Raw genomic sequence first — 19,317 nt, 5'->3', positions numbered from 1 at the left:
CGCACTTTGTAATCCATTTTGGCGCACTTTGTAACACATTTTGTCGCACTTTGTAACCCATTTTGTCGCACTTTGTAACACATTTTGTCGCACTCTCTAATCCCAAACCTATCGCAATTTGTAATCCATCTTGGCGCATTTTGTAACCCATTTTGTCGCACTTTGTAACCCATTTTGTCGCACTCTATAATGCCAAACCTATCGCAATTTGTAATCCATTTTGGCGCACTTTGTAACCCATTTTGGCGCACTTTGTAACCCATTTTGTGGCACTTTGTAACACATTTTGTCGCACTCTGTAATCCCAAACCTATCGCAATTTGTAATCCATTTTGTCGCACTTTGTAACACATTTTGTCGCACTCTGTAATCCCAAACCTATCGCAATTTGTAATCCATTTTGGCGCACTTTGTAACACATTTTGTCGCACTCTATAATGCCAAACCTATCGCAATTTGTAATCCATTTTGGCGCACTTTGTAACCCATTTTGGCGCACTTTGTAACCCATTTTGTCGCACTCTATAATGCCAAACCTATCGCAATTTGTAATCCATTTTGGCGCACTTTGTAACACATTTTGTCGCACTTTGTAACACATTTTGTCGCACTCTATAATTCCAAACCTATCGCAATTTGTAATCCATTTTGGCGCACTTTGTAACACATTTTGTCGCACTCTATAATCCCAAACCTATCGCAATTTGTAACCCATTTTGTCGCACTTTGTAACACATTTTGTCGCACTCTATAATCCCAAACCTATCGCAATTTGTAACCCATTTTGTCGCACTTTGTAACACATTTTGTCGCACTCTATAATCCCAAACCTATCGCAATTTGTAATCCATTTGGCGCACTTTGTAACACATTTTGGCGCACTTTGTAACACATTTTGTCGCACTCTATAATCCCAAACCTATCGCAATTTGTAACCCATTTTGTCGCACTTTGTAACACATTTTGTCGCACTCTATAATCCCAAACCTATCGCAATTTGTAACCCATTTTGTCGCACTTTGTAACACATTTTGTCGTACTCTGTTATCCCAAACCTATTGCAATTTGTAATCCTTTATGTCGCACTTTGTGATCCCGTAAAAAAAAATAAACTTTTAGATCAGCAGAGACACTCGACTTTCATTTCAGTGTTTTTCTAAATACTTAGACTTCTTTGTGCTGTAATCATCTGCATCAACAGGATGTATGTATGCAAGAATATGACTCAGCAGAGTGATATTCTTGTATACATTTTCTAAAAACTAGGGGTAAGCAACGCAAAGTCGTAAAGTCGGAAAACAAAGAAAATTGTGAAAGCGAAGAAATTATGTATACTAGTCTTTAGCCGTAGAACAATCCGCGGGAATTCGTCGTCGCAACAATTTCGCGTACCTTTAAGAAATTACTTTGCGGTAGTCATGGTACCTGGAAATATACACTGATGAACTACACATAGTTCATCGAAAGTAGTGTTACGCCGTTTTTTCGTAAAATGCATATATTTAACAATAACTTGCGCATTTTTACGACCTGATTGTGGTTAATACAGAGGTCTCTCTTGTACACAGCTTTTAAAAAAACAAATTTGGCATTTTCTTACATAGTAAGGGAGCTGAATGTCAAAAAACAGCATAGCATTGCATTTTTTGGGACCTTTCAAAAACACATTAATTCGTTTTAAATATGTTAATTATTAAATATTTTTCTTACTGGAGTGTTTAATTTTACTTGCTTCAAAAGTTATTCAAAAAATAAAAAGACATTTTTCCTTGACCGAAACACAATGATTATAAGCGCCATATTTTTTAACTTTCAACGTTCTATATTTACACTCCTTTTTTAAAATCATTGTGTTTATAACAAGCGGTCGTTAGGAGGTTGAGCGTTTACAAATATCATTTGGAATGATAAATTTTACATAAAACATGAAAAAACTTAGAAATGAAAGAAAGGAATGGTGTGTAGGAATTTTTTGTTTCTTTTAATTTCTATTAAAAGTTTTTTTTAAAAAAATTGTTTAATATTGCAACTCAATGTGTTATGAAATACCACCGATTTTTATTTGAGCTCCGCGGAGAAGTGTATGTAAACAACATTTGTGCGGCAAAATTAAAATTTGGCAGAGAACATAAAATAGAGACCAAACCAGGTAGACTGTCGCTTTCATTTATTAAAAAAGGCACACGGAAAGCAGTAAGCTGTATTATTCATAATAGTTTATATGATAAAGAAAATCGTTGACGTGGTTTTACTGAGAATGCGTTGGCAAAAGTAAAACATGCGAAGTTCGTACTTATTCTAAGTGTTGAGGTGGAAAAAGCCACCCTTACGCTGAACGTAACCCTTAATATACAATTCTTTTTGTAGTGAAGTCAGGAAAGATGAGAATGTAAAAAAACATTTATTGGAAAGTCACAGCAATAAAATCAATCAATATAAATTTCATCAAAAATATTAAAATTCATACACCCATAAACACACACTTCAAAAATTTGAAAGAGGAGATTATATTATAGAAGTTAACACTGGCGCAGAAATGCCAAAATCACGTGTATCTGGACGTAAAAGAAATCTGTTAGATAAAGAGATTTTTACAGCCTAGTAAACACACTAAACACAAAACTTCATTGTAAAAGTGTGATCTGTTTGTCAGTGTTCAATGCCCACCTTATCCTTAACGAAGACTTTTTTGATAATTATGTCTTGTCTACACTAACCGAATGCATATAAACTTTTGTTAACTGTTATTTATCACCGCCCTTTTTAACACAGGTGAAATTATTGCTGATAAAGAGTGTTGCATATGTTTTAAACGAATAACCAATACATCGAAAAGTGGCTATGAGAAACCACAGCCTTGTCTCACTAAAGATGCAGTTAATAAGCTTGAAGATAATGCTTTGCACAAAACAGATATTCCAAAATTAGTTGCACACGTTGCCGGGATAGAGTGGGAGAATATAGTGGCGATGGGATTGCTATACCATAAAGTTTTTATCGACTACACAAGACCAACGCACAAACTACAAAAAACAAATATCAACCATTTACTTCAGTTTGTTAAAGAGCACGTTATTGTTAATAAAGAGATTTTGCATTCTCACATGTTAGTAGAAACATACAAAGTTTTGTGCGAGGAACCGTCTACAACCAAACTAAGAATCCTTACAAACGCAGTTTTGGGACATTTTGTTGAAAGTATAGAGCATTGCAAGTTGCATGGGTTGCATTGCACAGATATTTGTAGTTGCTGCTCATGCGATAATACAACAAAATCTGACGACGAAATTGTGGACGATTCTGACGACTCAGACTCGGTCTCTTCCTCTGATTCAGAAATGAAGATGTAGAGTCAGAATATCCTTTCAGGCGCGGTGGCAATTTGTCGCTCTCCGACTTTACCGCTCTCTAGACGCCCAGATCGTTTTGAGACCTAAAAACCTTTTTTCAATGTAAATTTCGACAAAAAATAGCAATTTTGTATGTCAACTTTTCTAGATTGTTCTAGATTCCTGTCAATGATTTTCTTCTTATCCCAATTAAACTGATGACTGATGAAACTGATGAAACGTTGCCTACTAAACTATCATGTTCAAGAAATGATAAACTTTCAACAGTAATATGAATACTGAACAGACAAACCGAAATAATATCTTCAATAATATCAAACAACAATATGGAGAATCCATCTTGGCAGAAGTCAGATCACTAGAGAAATCAAGAATAAAGTACGCTGGATACTCTTCATCTTCGGTTTTCTCTACGTTGTCTTCACAACGATCGAATTACCTGCAGAGTAAAGACTGAAAGAAGTACGAAAATCTTACCGCGCGCAAGCCGCCAGTTGTTGCAAGAAAGAATCCACCTAAATCACGTAACACGTAACACCCTACATCGCCAAATCCTTGATCTTTACAACACCATCAAATCAAGACTTTCCATCGACCAATATAAACAGGTTAAGAATATTCACGATAGCGTGTATGAAAAAGAAATGAGATCAAAATCAATGACAGATTCAATGATGATTCACAAACGGGTATAGACAAGAGCAAATGGATTGTCAATCTCTCCAACAGACAACTCACGACAGAAGAAACAAACCTTATATCAAAAGGAATGAATTTCTGTATGACACCAGCTTCAATTCCAAAGAAAGAAATAGTTGCGGAAGTGGAAGAGGCAATTAAAGATCTACCAAAAGAAGAGGCCGACACAGTAGGAGCTAAAATAAGCCTCACGCTTGTATTTCAATTTTTTCAGAACTTTCTAATGATTTAGGAATAAATGCGCAAAAAACATCTTCTAGCAATCCGCCCCTTGATGACGTCATAATTATTTTATTTTTACCTAATAGGGCGGCTCAAGTGATTTCAAAAGTTCCAGTAAAGCTTTTTTTGAATCTTCGGACGATAAGGAAGCTATTAAATATTGCTTCAAAACGTCCCTCTAATAGTTAAAAATAAAACACAATTTACAAAGCAAAAACAAAAAATCACTTACAAAATCTTCTTAAAATTTGTTATTCTCCTTTCATTGTCATAAAACTTTTTTGATTTTCTTGAGAAGGCGCGAATAATTAAAACTTTTCAATGAAATAGACAACGCATGTTAATTGTCCGTAACCGTACACGCATTCATTAGAAATAAACTGCATCGAGGGAATAACAAAAGTTAACTACCCATGAATTTTGTATACGAATTTTTAAATTAAACAAAAATCTTTTTTAAAAAAATATATCTCATTGCGCGACTATTTTACCGCGCACAAACAGACACATTGTTTATTATAGAGACTAGCGTAGGAACCCGGCGTCGAATCGCTGGGTTAAGCTACAAGTAAATGTGTTACCTGGTGTTGAATTCAGCATTGAACTGCTTAAAAAAGCATTTAATCAAGCCGTAAACTGTGCCACACATCCGCCTGGAGTGTTTTGTACATGTATACAGCATGTCGTAAATCAACATAATCACACACAACTTTATAGTGTTTCAATTGAACAAAGTGAAATAAAAACACAACCCGTTGTTACCTTTTAGTTAGCCAACCTTTTTTTAGTTTTTAAAAATGTTCCTCCGTGAAAGTTTAAAAATGAATGTTATTTCAGGCGGAGCGCTTTAGTATATGTAAGCAATGTCGCGCATTCATATAGGTGTAATACCCTTTCCTAAAAAAACTCTATCGCAAATTCGGTTATACAGAAACATTGGAAACACCCCGTTGTTAACACCAGGCTGAGCGCTTAGTACAGGTAAGCTGTGTCACAGGATACAGCCTGTTGTTAACACTAGACTGAGCGCTTAATATACCGCGTTGCACATTCATAAATAACAATAAACCTTTTAATAATTATTTTAAAAAAACTTTATCGCAACTGAAGTAAAAAACGAAAACTATCTGTCCTTAACAACGGACTAAGCGCTTAGTACTTGTGAACCGTTTTGCACATGAGTATAGTTGGGCGTAATACCATTTTCCTCACAAAAATTTTCACAACAAGCTTTTGTTATCCTGTCCAGCTAAAAAAAAAAACTCAGCAATTTTATTTTGCAGAGTAAGATTTCATACCTGTAATTAAAGGTGTAGCTAGGTAACCTCGTTTCCAGGGTCTTGTGGCGCCTGTCTTGTGGCGCCTGAGCCGTTATTACGGAGTGCATCAACAATGGAACAGGCTGGTCACCTGATACAAAAATGCCCATATATATTAGGCATTTTTGAAATTCCAAAGAAAATGAGATGCAAATTTGGCGCTCGACTCAAGTTTAGAGATGGTGGGCGAAAAAAGACACAACACTAGAAGAGAAACGATATCATTAACAAAAAAGAAAAGCAAAATTTTGAGAATATTAGTGACTTCACTCTATTGATCTGGCTTAGCTTGATTGTTTTATATTGGCAGGAGGCCTTTAATTTAGAAAGTATTTTGAAGTTTGTTTCCATTATAATTTATGAGCTGCAGCTAGCTAGCTGCGCTGTGTACTATATAGGACAAGTCATCTTAACCACATATTTATAAACGGGGTATTCAATTGGTATTATTATCAAGGTGGGTGATTTTGTTGAGAATACGTTGGAAATTGTATCGGGTACTCTAGTTGCGCACAATTTTTTTTAATATGCACAACAATTTTTCCTATTTTAAAAGTCAAAACTTAGAAGGATAGATTGTAGTGTTAAATTTAAGATTTATTTTTAACATTTTCTGATCATTTTTAACACGACCAACTTATTTGAATTCAGCATCAAAATTTATGGAATCCTGCATTTTTCACGCTAAACTGCGCCTTTTAGTAGCAAAACATTTAATGTTTCATGATAAAATGACTACGCAAATTAACTGCAGTGAAAATGGTTTTGAATATTGCAGTCAAACTCTTATAAAATTTAAAACGTAGTAAAGCCTGTTCTAGTAATCATATGTTATTCAAAATTTCTTATCACATATAATTTATGCTGTAAATCCAAATGTGCAACTCATTTTCATCAAAAGTTTTTTGTTTTCTTTTTTAAAATGATAAAAACCAAGACCCGAGAATTAGAACTCTATTCCTACCAGTTTTAAAATGTTAACTTTTTCCATGCTGTCCTTAATTATATAAATAAACTGTCACCAAGAAAAGAAACTCTTTTTTTTGCAGATTACTATTTACGGATTTTATTTCGTAAAAGGAACAACATGATATATTGTTCATAGGTATTGTTTATAAATAATTTTTCGGGCATAATTATCATAAATTAAAAGAGATCATGTGACCAGCATGTTCCAGGGCCTTTTCGCCACTATCAACTTCATCAACAATGCAGAATGCCCTCGGAACGAAGTTGGTAGCTAGGTACCTAAACTGCATTTTGCAAAGAATTATTGATTAACAATTTTGTTGTAGCAAAACTGCAGGGGCGTAGCCAGCATTAGTCGGGATCTGTGATCGACTTACCTATTTTTGTCATCCCAACACGTCGCTTTTTCCACCGCCCCCGCCAACACACGAACAGGCCGCGCACGGATCTTCTGCCGGTTGGCGCATGGGCTTTGCAGTTTGCACGTTGTTTTCGTAGGATTTAACAGTATCCACTTTGTTTTACAGGCTGAGGTGTTGAATATCTACTCTGTTTTGCAGGTAGCCTATTTTGCAGATTACATGCGAAAATTATGCCTATGTAAGGTCACGTGTCTTCTTAATTTGGAACGCACACTATTCGCTAGTAAATTTCGCAGATAGGTCAAAAATTCGCTCCATATTTGGCTATAAAAATAGGCGGAGAGGTCAAAAATGAAAACAAGGTCAGTGAAGTTGTATATTTAGCTTTAACTTGTATAGAGCTTCACTCGAACTCGAACCATGCAATATTAGTATCTGTATGTCAATCTTCAGATTTGTTTTCCTGTGTAGAACGCACATTCAAGTTTTAATATAGCTAGTCATTTCTCTGTAGACAGCAGATCTTGTACAGAATGAAGCTATCCTTATGTGCAGTAAAATATATGTGATAATCCTTTATTTGCATACTTGCCCTTAACAGTTTATTAAAGAGAAATATTTTAACTTTTTATCCTGATTGTGGTCAGCTACGTTTCAAGACGGTTTTAAATCAGTATATTTTTCCTTATCTGCCTTCGAATAAAAATTTACAGCCTATATCTATTTTATTTTGCATTAATAATGACAAACATTCTGGGCAATTTAACAAAATAAAAAAAATGAAAACGTATACGTATCATCTCTGAATTGTTCCTCGTCATCTCTATAATAATAGCCGTCGTCTGTCTGTCTCTGCGCGGACCCCCGCTAAGTTAGAAAATAATGTTACGGAAACACGAATATCAAATGCGATATATTCTTATCCAGTTTGTTGCCACGGGTAAATTCAAAGGACGGGCGAACCCGTGGATTTTTCCACGGGCAACGACTTCTCTATAATAATACCCGTCGTCTGTCTGTCTCTGCGCAAGATGGCACCTCAAGTAGCGAGACATACGAAATGCGGTATATATAAAGGACGGGCACCCCGTGGATTTTTCCACGGGCTAACAACTAGTTATATACAGAATAGTCGTTGCCCGTGGAAAAATCCACTGGTTCGCCCGTCCTTTGAATTTACCCGTGGCAACAAAGTCGATAAGAATATATCGCATTTGATATTCGTGTTTCCGTAACATCATTTTCTAACTCAACGGGGGGTCCGCGCAGAGACAGACAGACGACGGCTATTATTATAGAGATTTTTATATCAATGTTATGACGATGCTGGCAATGTATCTGTCAAAATTAATGATTGTCATGCTAAAATATTAAAGCAAAACAGATTAGCTTTATAAACATCCTTGTTCTTCTAATCACCTAAATTAATTGTCTGTAATTAATGCGTTGTACATTATTTTTGAAACATGATGGATCAAATAAAACGTAACATATTTTACAAATTTTCTGAAAGTAGGTTAAAATTTTTACTCAAGAATGTTCCTGACTTAACTAACCATCCCAACTATGCCCATATTCTTAATGTTTGTAACACGAAGTGGGTGAAACGCATTATTGGTATGAGTGTTTTCATTGACTTGTTTGAAGACATTTTGTCCGTGGTTCAATTCCACTAGAATTTTGGAAATTTTTATAATATTTATAATAAAAGAATGCGTTTCAGTGGTTAAAGGACGTAAAAGGGCGTTGACTTCCACTCTGGACCCGTTGGGGGACTTACAACGCCCCCAAACTCCCAGTTGTGTTTTGTCGCACCTATGGTGCGATGTTGACCCTACGTGCCAATAGTTCGACTAAGGATTATTTTTTTCTGGCTACACCCCTGAACTGTATTTGGATGCTTTCACTTTTTAGTGTCAGAGATACCGATAACTATTTCCATAGATAGACAGTTTAGAAAAAAGAAAAAGGTCAAAAGGAGACCGACAAACCTGACACCATCAATTAACACCAAAATTGCCTCCGTAACATGATTTTGAGCGGTAAAAACAAATTGGTAAAACTATATCGCATTTGCTTTTGTGCGTCATGAGCGATTGAGATCACGGGGTTGATATTGAAAGTGGTGTATAAAAATAATAATGCATCTCTATAATAATAGCCGTATTTTGTCTGTTCAAAAGGGTTACCGATATTCCTTTGACCTTTTCGCGATTTTTAGAAACCAGGGGGTTGTTTAATCGCAAATCTTATTATTAATTGAAATAAATTTTAAAATTAATTTATTTCTGTAATTAATTTAATTACTTTAATTTATTACCATAAGTGAGAAAAATAAATTTAGTGTTAAAAATTAATGCATTATTTTAATACGCTATTTTTAATAATAATTACCCCCGCGACCTCAATCGCCGTTTTCGCTCAGGAGCTACAGAAAACAAATGGGACATTGTACTGACAGTTTTACCGACTTTGTTTTGACCGCTCGCACACAATACACTAATCAAAACGCTTGATTCTCTTTGAAAAACCAATCAAGACTTTCGCGGCCTGGGCAAACGAAGAAACATGAGGACCGAAACATCATGGCTATTTTAGTTTTTAAAGTAATGGTGGTCGGTGCTGTTTGTAAGTCTGTTTTACCTTTTTGTCTTTTATAGGCTTTTTATTTTCGTAACATTGGTTTTTTGTATGTTCTAAAGTGTTAAGATAAATGTATTGTCATGTTTTTAGCTACGTACAGATTTAGGAACGAATATTCTATTAGCTAATAGCCTTACTTATTACTAATTTTGTTTGGTATAGGAGGTTTTCCTCCAACCCAACATTTATTTTTTTGTCGAGGATGTAGCCACTTAGCTAGCTCATATATTTACCTAAAAAGTGAGAGTATAAAAATTCAGTTTGGCTATCAATATGGCAATATTTTCAGCAATAAATCTTATGCTAAATGCAGTTTAGCTAGGTAGCTACATCTTTAATTATTTTCCTTAAAACTTCTTTTGAAAATAAAATAGCTGAGCAATTGCTTTAGCTGGAGGTAACGACAGGCTGTTTCCTGTGTTGTCATTTTAACCGAAGATGTGATAAAGATTTTTTGAAGAAGGGTACTGTTCAAGTCTGTTTAACTGTACGAAGCAGTTAGCTCAGTGTTAACAATAGCCTGTTTTTTGGAAAAAGCTGTTACGCCTATGCGGTCAGCCCACTGTGACAATTAATTTTTAAACTTTCTTGAGAATCACGCCTGTACGAATGTGCAACAATGTTTACCTGGACTAACCGCTTAGCCCTGTGCTAACGAAGGACTGTTTCTTGTGTTTTCATTTGAATAGAGTCTGCAAGAAAGTTTTTTTCAAAAGGGTATTATCCCTATACGCCTGTACAACACTGTTTAACTGTACTAAGCGTTTAGCCTGGTGTCACAATTAATTTTTTAATTTCACAAAAACTTATTCCGCAAAATAAAATAATATTGACCGATTGTTTTTGCTATGACAACGGTTTGTAAACGCTATTTTTATTTCAGCTATCGTTGAGGAAAAGTTATTTTTTGAAAAATATGTTAGTCGCAACACTATAATGGTGTGTGCGCTTCACTTGATTTACGACATACTGCATACCTGTACTAAAGCGCTTCACCTGACTGTGTCGCACAGTTTGCAGTTCTTTTTAAGCGCTCCTTAGGGCGTTCAACAACAGTTACTTGTGGCTCATCCCGGCGATTCGACGCCGGGTTTCGCGGCTAGTTTATTATATCACTTAATTTATTTATTTTGACAAAGTTTATAAAGTAAAAAAATTGAATTAATTAAGGAAATAAATAAATTAATTTAATTCATTTTATTCAATAATAAGGTTTTCGAGTAAACAACCCCCTGGTTTTTAAAAAATCGAGGAAAGAATGAAGGAATATCGGTAACCTTTTTGAACACACAGACAGACGACGGTTAGTTTAAAAGAGAATACCTGGGGGACCTGGCGTCAAAATGCTGGGTTAAGCCACAAGTAACTGTATTACCCGGCGGTGAATGAATAATAAAAACCGTAAACAGTGCCTCACATTGAGGTGGAGTGCTTTAGTATAGGTATGTAGTATGTCGTAAATTAAGTGAAGCTAAAATAAAAGCGCAGTTTACAACCCGTTGGAAAATGTTCTCGATGTTAGCTAAATAACTGCAGATAGCATAAGAATTATTAATTAAGAATTTTGTTATAACTAGCCAAAGTGCATTTGGCTACTTTCACTATTTAGCCAGGGGTGGCTAAAGAGCTAGCTAGAGAGCCACAACCCCAACATAAAAAAATAATAATAATATACCAAACTATAGTTAGCCGGCTTTGGGACGCTGCATTGAAATCTACGTTTGTATCCAAAATCTTAAAATTTTTTTGTTGGTTAGAAAACGTGACGATATATTCATCTTAACATGCAAAAACATACAGAAAATAAATATTCCCATGTGTACAAATACTTCAAAGACAAAAAATAAATAAAGAAAAACACACTCACCAACGCCAACGCCCGAGCTTTCAAATTGGTCGTAGCTCAGAATGCTTTATATTCCTTCGTCCGTAAAAATCGGGTTTTGTTGCAACCACCTTGATCAAAATACGGCTATTATTATAGAGACTAGCCGGGAAACCCGGCGTCAAAACGCCGGGATGAGCCACAGGTCAAGGTGTAACCAGCGTTAAACACTCCGTGGAGCGCTAAATAAGAACTGTAAACTGTGCCACACGATCAGGTGGAGTGCTTTAGTACAGGTATGCAGTATGTTGTAAATCAAGTAAAGCGCACACACCATCATAGTGTTGCGACTAACATATTTTTCAAAAAAAAACTTTCCCGCAACGATAGCTGAAATAAAAATAGCGTTTACAAACCGTTGTCATAGCAAAAACAATCGGTCACTATTATTTTATTTTGCAGAATAAGTTTTTGTGAAATTAAAAAATTAATCGTGACACCAGGCTAAGCGCTTAGTACAGTTAAACAGTGTTGTACAGGCGTATAGCGATAATACCCTTTTAAAAAAAAATGGTATTGCAGCTACAGTTTGTAAAACACAGGATACACTCTGTTGAAACACCCGGTTAAGCCATAAGTAGTTGTGTTAATCGGCGTTAAACGTCCGGATGAGTGATTAATAAGAACCGTCAACTGTGCCACACATTCAGGCAAAGCGCTTTAGTACAGCTATATAGTATGTAGAAAATCAAGTGAAGTGCACAAAGCTTCATGGTGTTTCCGGCGTAATATATTATTCAGAAAATAACTTTTGACAACTTAAGCTAAAATAAAAACACAGATTACAATTCGTTGTTTCTCCGTCATAGCAAAACAGCTGGCCAACTATTTTTTATTTTTGAGGGAATGTTCCAGGTGAAAGTTTAAAAAAATGGTAAGCTGAGTAAACAATGTGACACATCCATATAGGTGTAATATACTCTTTTCTGTAAAAAACGTTATTGCAACTTTTCGTTAACACCGGACTAAGCGCTTAGTGTACAGATAAACTATGTGGCACATTAGTAAAGGCGTAACACCATTTTTTTAAAAATTTTATCGCAACTTTGGTTAAAAAAATTCAGTAGTTTTATTTGAAGCATATATAAGTTTTAAAAACGGTAATCAGAATAGACGCTGCCAATTGCATTTAGCATAGGAATTGTTAAGAATTGTGGTGCAGTAAAATTGCATATGGCTGCTTTTAATTTTCAGCCAGAGGTAGCTAAAAAAGGAGCTAGCTAGGTAGGCAACAACTTTAACATAAAAATAAATAACAATATACCAAACTGAATAAATACTTTAAAAGAATAGGAATAAATAAAGCTAGCTATAGCTAGCTTCCTTAAGAATGTTGCCTCAAAATCTACGTTTTTAGCTATCAAAACACTTAAAATTGTTTTGTTTAAGATTTAGACATGGCTAGAAAACGTGTTAAAACATTCACCTTTAGATAATACTATAGGATAGAAAGTACTCGAAAGAAAGGATCGAAAGTAGATCTACAAACTTCACACCATCACTTCCAAACCAAATTGGCCTGTTGAGGCCGCGAAGCACTTGAATTGGTCATTAGTAAAAATGGAACCACGTGATTGGTTTACCGCGCGTGAGCGGCAAAGGAAGGCCGGTAAAAAATCAGGATCTGCCGGGATACGAAATAAAGCTGCAGGCCCGCGGGGATTTTCGGCGGGTTCTTGCTACTTGCTCCGCCATGTTGCGCTGAGACAGACAAAATACGATTATAATAGAGACTAGTCGTTAGCTCGTGGAAGAATCCACGGGGTCGCCCGCCCTTTAAATTAACCTGTTGCAACAAACTGGACAAAAATATACCACATTTGGTATTGGTGCGCATTTTAAAAATTTCGTGTTTCCGTTACGGGACGCGGCTCTCGCGGACACACAGACAAAATTATTAAAGAGATAGTCGTTGCCCGTGGAAAAATCTACGGGTTCGCCCGTCCTTATTTTTACCCGTAGCAACAAAGTGGATAAAAATATATCGCATTTGATATTCATGTTTCTGTAACATCATTTTCTAACTCAGCTGAAGTCCGCGTAGAGACAGACACGCGACGGCTATTAATATAGTTATAGTCGTTAGCCCGTGGAAAAATCCACGGTTCGCCCGTCCTTTAAATTTACCCATCGCAACAACGTGGATAAAAATATATCGCATTTGATATTTGTGTTTCCGTAGCATGATTTTCTAACTCAGCGGGGGTCCGCACAGAGACAGACAAAATACGGGTATTATTAAAGAGACTAGTCGTTAACACGTGGAGAAACCACGGGGTCACCCCTCCTTAAAATTAACTTGTTGCAACAAAGTGGACAAAGATACATGGCATTTGGTATTGGTGCGCATTTTAAAAATTTCGTGTTTCCGTTACGGGATGCGGCTTTAGCGGACACACCGACAAAATACGGCTATTATTAAAGAGACTAGCCGGGGGACCCGGCGTGGAAACGCCGGCTAAGCCACGAGTATCAAGTATTAAACGCGTGCTTAGGTGGAATTAAACAGTGTTACACATCCAGATGCGGCTTTTAGTATAGGTAACACCGGATTTAGAGAGACAAAAATAAAAAAGATACATAAATAAATGAAACCTTACCTTAAAGTAAAGCAGAAACAAAAATCCCCCCCAAAAAATTTTTTAATCTTTGTAGAAAATAAAGAAAAGAAATTAACACTAGGTAATACAAAAATATAACAGGTTTAGGCTTGCTGGTTCCGCAAACATTTTATGGTGTTCGTATTAACTGCTTCCTACATGGGTGTCATTTTGCCAAAGATTATTCAAAGGCCAAAGTATTGGATAATCTTTAATCTCAGTGTAGCCAGCTTTGAACCGAAGCATTAAATTCTTGGTTAGTGATGCACCAACCTAGGCATACAGCATGGACAAAAAATATGGAATTTTAGGCAAACTTAAAATTCGTGAACAGGGTTTAATATTACATGTAGCGTCTAAGGCTTGGTGACTTGAAAGGTGATTGGACAGTCTTACCATTCTGCAATAATGTAGCAGCAATACCTGTCCATGCACAAGTAGTAACACACAGATTTCTTGTAATAACTTTCATAATAATATTATTATATGTAAAAGTTTTACCTGTACCACCTGGCCCATCTAGGAAAAACACATTTGTAAAATTATTGTGATTATTAGTCAAAGCATTCAGAGTGGAATCTGCTACAGCAAGTTGTTCTGCATTCAACAAAGGCCTGACATTTAGAGCCTCTTGTTTCATTTCTTTAACATTTGGTAATTCATCAAGCAAAACTTCCTGCAAAGCAAGGAAGACCAAAATCAAAGAAGCCTACAAAATTTAATCCTTTAATTTTACCTAGTACCATTTGTTCTGCTTGTATTCCAGGGTGGTGACGCAAGTAATCCTTCATCACGATTCATGTGGGTTATTTGGTTCATCGCGAATCAATATAAAAGAAAACGCTTTTCTTATTTGAGATAGAGAAGCATATTCCACTAACTCATTCACAGTGCGAATCCAAAGATTGTCATTAGCTAACAATTCTCGTGCTGAGCATGCATCCCTATAAGAAGCATAACGTGTTTCTTCGAAATGTCTTTAGTATAGTAGGGTTGGGTAAAAGATGCGCACTAATATTGGGTGGGGTAAACTTGTGCTCACTCTGGGATAGAAAAATTGAGTTAAACATATTAAACCACAAAAATATGTAAATACAATTCTTTTCGAGTTGTTTTATGCAAAAAAAGTTTCAAGATCGCTTCGTACTCTTCTTATGAATAATGTTTGTAGCATATTGAATATCTGCAGGATACCATCTTTTGAGCAGTCTGACTTATTTTGACTTTACAGACTTCGCTTCCAACATATCGTTGTTTTGATGTTTAAAGGTATAGCTTTTACCACAAAGAATTGAATTATGCGTAATTTTGTAGTTCCTGCGTAAGTAGGTGCACATTTTTTTACCGCTGTTTCTCGGAACTTGCAGCTAAAAATTGCGCACCGAAAATAAACAAAAAAAATCTTTTCCAGACCTGTTAGAATCATGCTAAGGCGATTTTTTGTGTGCTTGTTAACAAACAAAGTGTGACAAAAACAGCTCTAAAAAACTCTCTAAAGCCGGTTTTCCAATAGGCGGATTATTCCGTGCGGAGCGTTCAGCGCAGAGGATATTTTCCGTCTCGCAGAACGCATTTTATTTTTCCACTACGCACGGCGCCATTATGCAAACAACACCATGAAGTTCAGTCGCCGATTAGTTCTTCTTAAAAAAGTTAAACTATTGAAATTGTTGGCATTAGAAAATGAAAAAAATAATAGGAAATATAAAAAAAGGTACTGGATACGCCAAATTTACCAAGAACGAAAGCAGAAGGGGGAGTTTCATTTACTGATACAGGATTTGAAGCTATATGATCATCAACTGTTTTTTCAATACTTTCGTATGTCTCCTTCTGATTTAGAAAAGTTACTGTCTTGGGTAGCTCCCCTTGTTGTAAAGAAAGAAACAAGAATGCGAGAATCGATCAAACCAAGTGAAAGATTATGTGTTACTATGAGATACTTAGTTACTGGAGATGCACAAGTGACAATTGCCTCAAACTTTCGAATGAGCCCAACTGTTGTAGGAAGGATTATCCCTGAAACATGTAGGGCCATATGGGATGCTCTGTCTGACAAAAACTATCTTAAACCTCCAAACTCCCCAGAAGAATGGCAACATGTAGCTCAGGAATTTTATAAAAAATGGAACTTTCCAAATTGCTTAGGGGCAATCGATGGAAAGCATGTTGTGATGCAGGCCCCAGCAAGATCAGGTTCAGCATTCTTTAATTATAAAAAGCAACACAGTATTGTGCTTATGGCAGTGTGCAGTGCACTTTATAAATTTCTAATGGTAGATATTGGAGATACAGGAAGACAAAGTGATGGTAGTGTGTATGGGAATAGCAATCTTGGCTATAGCATTGAGAATAATCTACTTAATATTCCAAAAGCATCAAAACTACCACAGTCAAATCGTGTGTTGCCTTTAACTTTCATAGGTGATGATGCTTTTGGGCTGAAACCTCACATGATGAAACCGTACCCACTTCAAAACTTGGCAAAAGAAAAGCGAGTATTCAACTATAGGCTCTCAAGAGCACGGCGAGTAGTAGAAAATGTATTTGGAATTGCTGCAAGCCGCTTTCGAATTCTTCGCCGACCCTTGATAAGTAAAGTCGACAAAGTTGTATTAATAACTAAAGCAGTGGTGGCATTACACAACTACTTAATGACTGTTTCCAATGCAAATGATACTTATAATTACTGCCCAGAAAACTATGTTGATAGAGGAAGCCAAAACAATATTATTCCAGGTGAATGGAGAAAAGACTCTGAAAGTATCAGTGGTATTCAGGACTTAACAAATTGTAGTTCAAACAATTATTCAAAACAGGCAGCCTTAATTCGGGATGAATTTAAATGCTATTTCAACAATGAAGGAGCAGTAGAATGGCAGTGGGATATTGTCAATAGTACAGGACAAAATAAAAACTGAATAATTTGTGTCAACATGTATAGAAAATGTACATCCATACAAATACTGTAAAAAATGTTATGTTATATAAAAAATGTTAAAGAGAAAATTAGTTTTATTCACATGCCTCATCAAACTCAATTTCAAACAACAGCTGTGAAATCCTAATTTTTGCCATTTTGTTCTTCTTGGCAGATAATTTTCTTAAAGTGGGCACTAGGCTACGGCAAAAAAGACTATCTTCACATTCCTCTTTATCACCAGCTTTTAATTCTTTCTCTATTGCATCCAACTCTTTCAAAATTCTATTTCCTTCTGCATTCTCACTACGTTTTCTTTTCTCCCGCTTTGCCGTGACAGTAGCGCTGCCATTGTCCGTAATTTTGTTCAAAATCATAGGAGATTGTGGTGGTGTGAACAAATCTACATCAGGGGGTTGATCAACGCTTTCCTTTGAACACGTTTGTTCTGTATTTTCTTTACTCTGTATCCGTACATTGCTTTCAGTTGGGAAGTTCATAGGTGCTCCTTCATAAAGAAAGGACATCTGTTCAAAATAGTTACATTTTGGTAACGACGAAGCAGCTGCACCTGATTTTGTCATCCTTGTTCTTCTGTCGAGACATTTTTTCAGGTTGTCTTTTAAATATTTTAGTTGTTTTTGAAGGAATTCGCCTACAAATAATAAAAAGCCATATATATATACACGGTATATATTTAATATCAGATTCCAAAAATTATGTGATTTTACTTTCTTTCTGAAAATAAAAACAACAGCAAATATATATGTAGCTATGAGATAGTAGGGGTTTACTTACAATCTTTTTGAAATATTCTTGCCAATTCTTGCCATGCATTATTTTTGATGTTTCTGTCTTTGTAATCAGTAGAATAAATGTTCCATAGACATGGAAATTTCCGAACCTACAAATGTTTTAGAAATAGTTATTTGACTATGGCAAACAAAAAAACAGTAACCAAGTTTAGCTTTAGAAAAATAAACTAGCTAGCTAGCTAAGCTCTACTTACTTCCTCTATAAACAATTCTTTGTCAAATTCTGTAACTTGACTCTCTACTGGCGTGCATGACATCAAAATCTGACTAGATTCTGCGAAAGACATCTTATTTCCCTTTTTCTTGTCACAATGGTTCACAATGATGCATTCACAGCTACTGCTTCGCTATTTCCTTTCAGCTTTCAGCTATTTTAAATTTTATGTAAAACACACGAAATCAAGCATTTTGATTGGCTCGCGGAATTTACAGTGGCGGAAAAGTCGAGTCCGGTTCAACTTTTAATTCCGCGCGTAGCGGAACGCCTTTGGCGGAATTTTCACAAGAACAACAATGGCCGCTCCGCTCCACACGGAATAATCCGCCTAGTGGAAAACCCGCTTAAGAAAAAATGCTTGGAGGATGTGCTTCATTATGTAAATTTAAAATTTTATTTTTTAGTCAAAAATAGACAGGGGAAAACCAAAACCAAAACGTAATGATAAGCGTTGGACAGAGTCTGACATGGAGAACGCCATGAAAGCAATCGATTCAAACGAAATGAGCATACGCAAAGCAGCCAAAATGTTTGGTGTTTCGGAGTCAAATATTAGACGGAGACAGAAAATGCTTCAAAATGGGGTTCGTTTAACTGATTCGGGAAGGAAAATAGCTCTTAAAAATAAGAGGAGCAGGAACGTGTTAATTGTATTAAAGTTTTATGCAATACTAATTTCAGCCCTTTGTGACACGAAATCATAGTCCAGGATTCATGGATAGGAAGAAACTGTCATTTAAAGAACCCAACATGATGAGTATGGCTCGAAAGCCTTACGAAAGCACAAGCAATCCTTACCAATCTCTAACGACATTATTGAAAAAAACAGTAGGGACAAAGGATTTAAGCCAGAGCAAGTTTGGAATTTGGACTTTGAGTCCCCAACCGATCCCAATAAGTGCAAAGTAATTGCTCTGAAAGGCAAAACCGCATTTAAAGTTGGATGGGGAGAAGGTCGTGAAAATTTTTCCGTGTTAATGCTGATCTCTATTGGGCGAATTTTGGTCGCTCGGGCTCTAGTGATTGGGATATGAGCATGTGCATAAGGTTGTTTACAAAAAATTGCGTAACATGAGCTGCTCACTGAGATCGCCAGAGGAGTTGAAACAGTTTGAACTTTTTTAGCGATCGTTGGCGATTTTTGACGTCACAGATCTTTGAGAGTCAATCATAATCAAAATTATACACATTATGCTCGAAAAAAAATGAGAAATATGTTTTGCAGAAGAATAAAAAGCAAAACAAAACACATCATGGCCGAGCAACAACATTTTGCAACGATCCAGGAACTTTTAAATTTCTACAGCTTGAATAGC

At 36.0% G+C, this 19,317-nt stretch overlaps 2 protein-coding genes across 2 annotated transcripts; one reads left to right on the top strand and one right to left on the bottom strand.

Moving 5' to 3' along the window:
- Window positions 1–15,665: 15,665 nt before the first annotated feature.
- LOC130648602 (uncharacterized) lies at window positions 15,666–16,970 on the top strand. The gene has a single exon (XM_057454654.1). It carries the CDS (start codon window positions 15,666–15,668, stop codon window positions 16,968–16,970), a length of 1,305 nt encoding a protein of 434 aa, XP_057310637.1.
- On the bottom strand, window positions 16,938–18,448 carry LOC130649436 (uncharacterized). Its single transcript, XM_057455713.1, has 3 exons — window positions 17,979–18,448; window positions 17,768–17,873; window positions 16,938–17,624 (listed from the first exon to the last, which is right to left on the bottom strand). Exons 1-3 carry the CDS (start codon window positions 18,069–18,071, stop codon window positions 17,065–17,067), a joined length of 759 nt encoding a protein of 252 aa, XP_057311696.1. The 5' UTR covers window positions 18,072–18,448; the 3' UTR covers window positions 16,938–17,064.
- Window positions 18,449–19,317: the final 869 nt, after the last annotated feature.

Source organism: Hydractinia symbiolongicarpus, chromosome 7, assembly GCF_029227915.1.
Source record: "Hydractinia symbiolongicarpus strain clone_291-10 chromosome 7, HSymV2.1, whole genome shotgun sequence".
NCBI lineage: Eukaryota > Metazoa > Cnidaria > Hydrozoa > Anthoathecata > Hydractiniidae > Hydractinia > Hydractinia symbiolongicarpus.
The sequence above is the reverse complement of the archived record's forward strand: the minus strand, read 5'-3'. Positions and strand labels throughout refer to the sequence as shown.

What these genes read in the sequence shown, in the direction of transcription:
- LOC130648602 (XM_057454654.1), top strand. Translation starts at nt 15,666, where the DNA reads ATGAAGTTCAGTCGCCGATTAGTTCTTCTTAAAAAAGTTAAACTATTG.
- LOC130649436 (XM_057455713.1), bottom strand. Translation starts at nt 18,071, where the DNA reads ATGTCTTTCGCAGAATCTAGTCAGATTTTGATGTCATGCACGCCAGTA. An exon ending in AAGAATTGTTTATAGAGGAA is followed by an intron (nt 17,874 to 17,978) that starts GTAAGTAGAGCT and finishes AAACATTTGTAG; the next exon opens with GTTCGGAAATTTCCATGTCT. An exon ending in AAGAATATTTCAAAAAGATT is followed by an intron (nt 17,625 to 17,767) that starts GTAAGTAAACCC and finishes TATTATTTGTAG; the next exon opens with GCGAATTCCTTCAAAAACAA.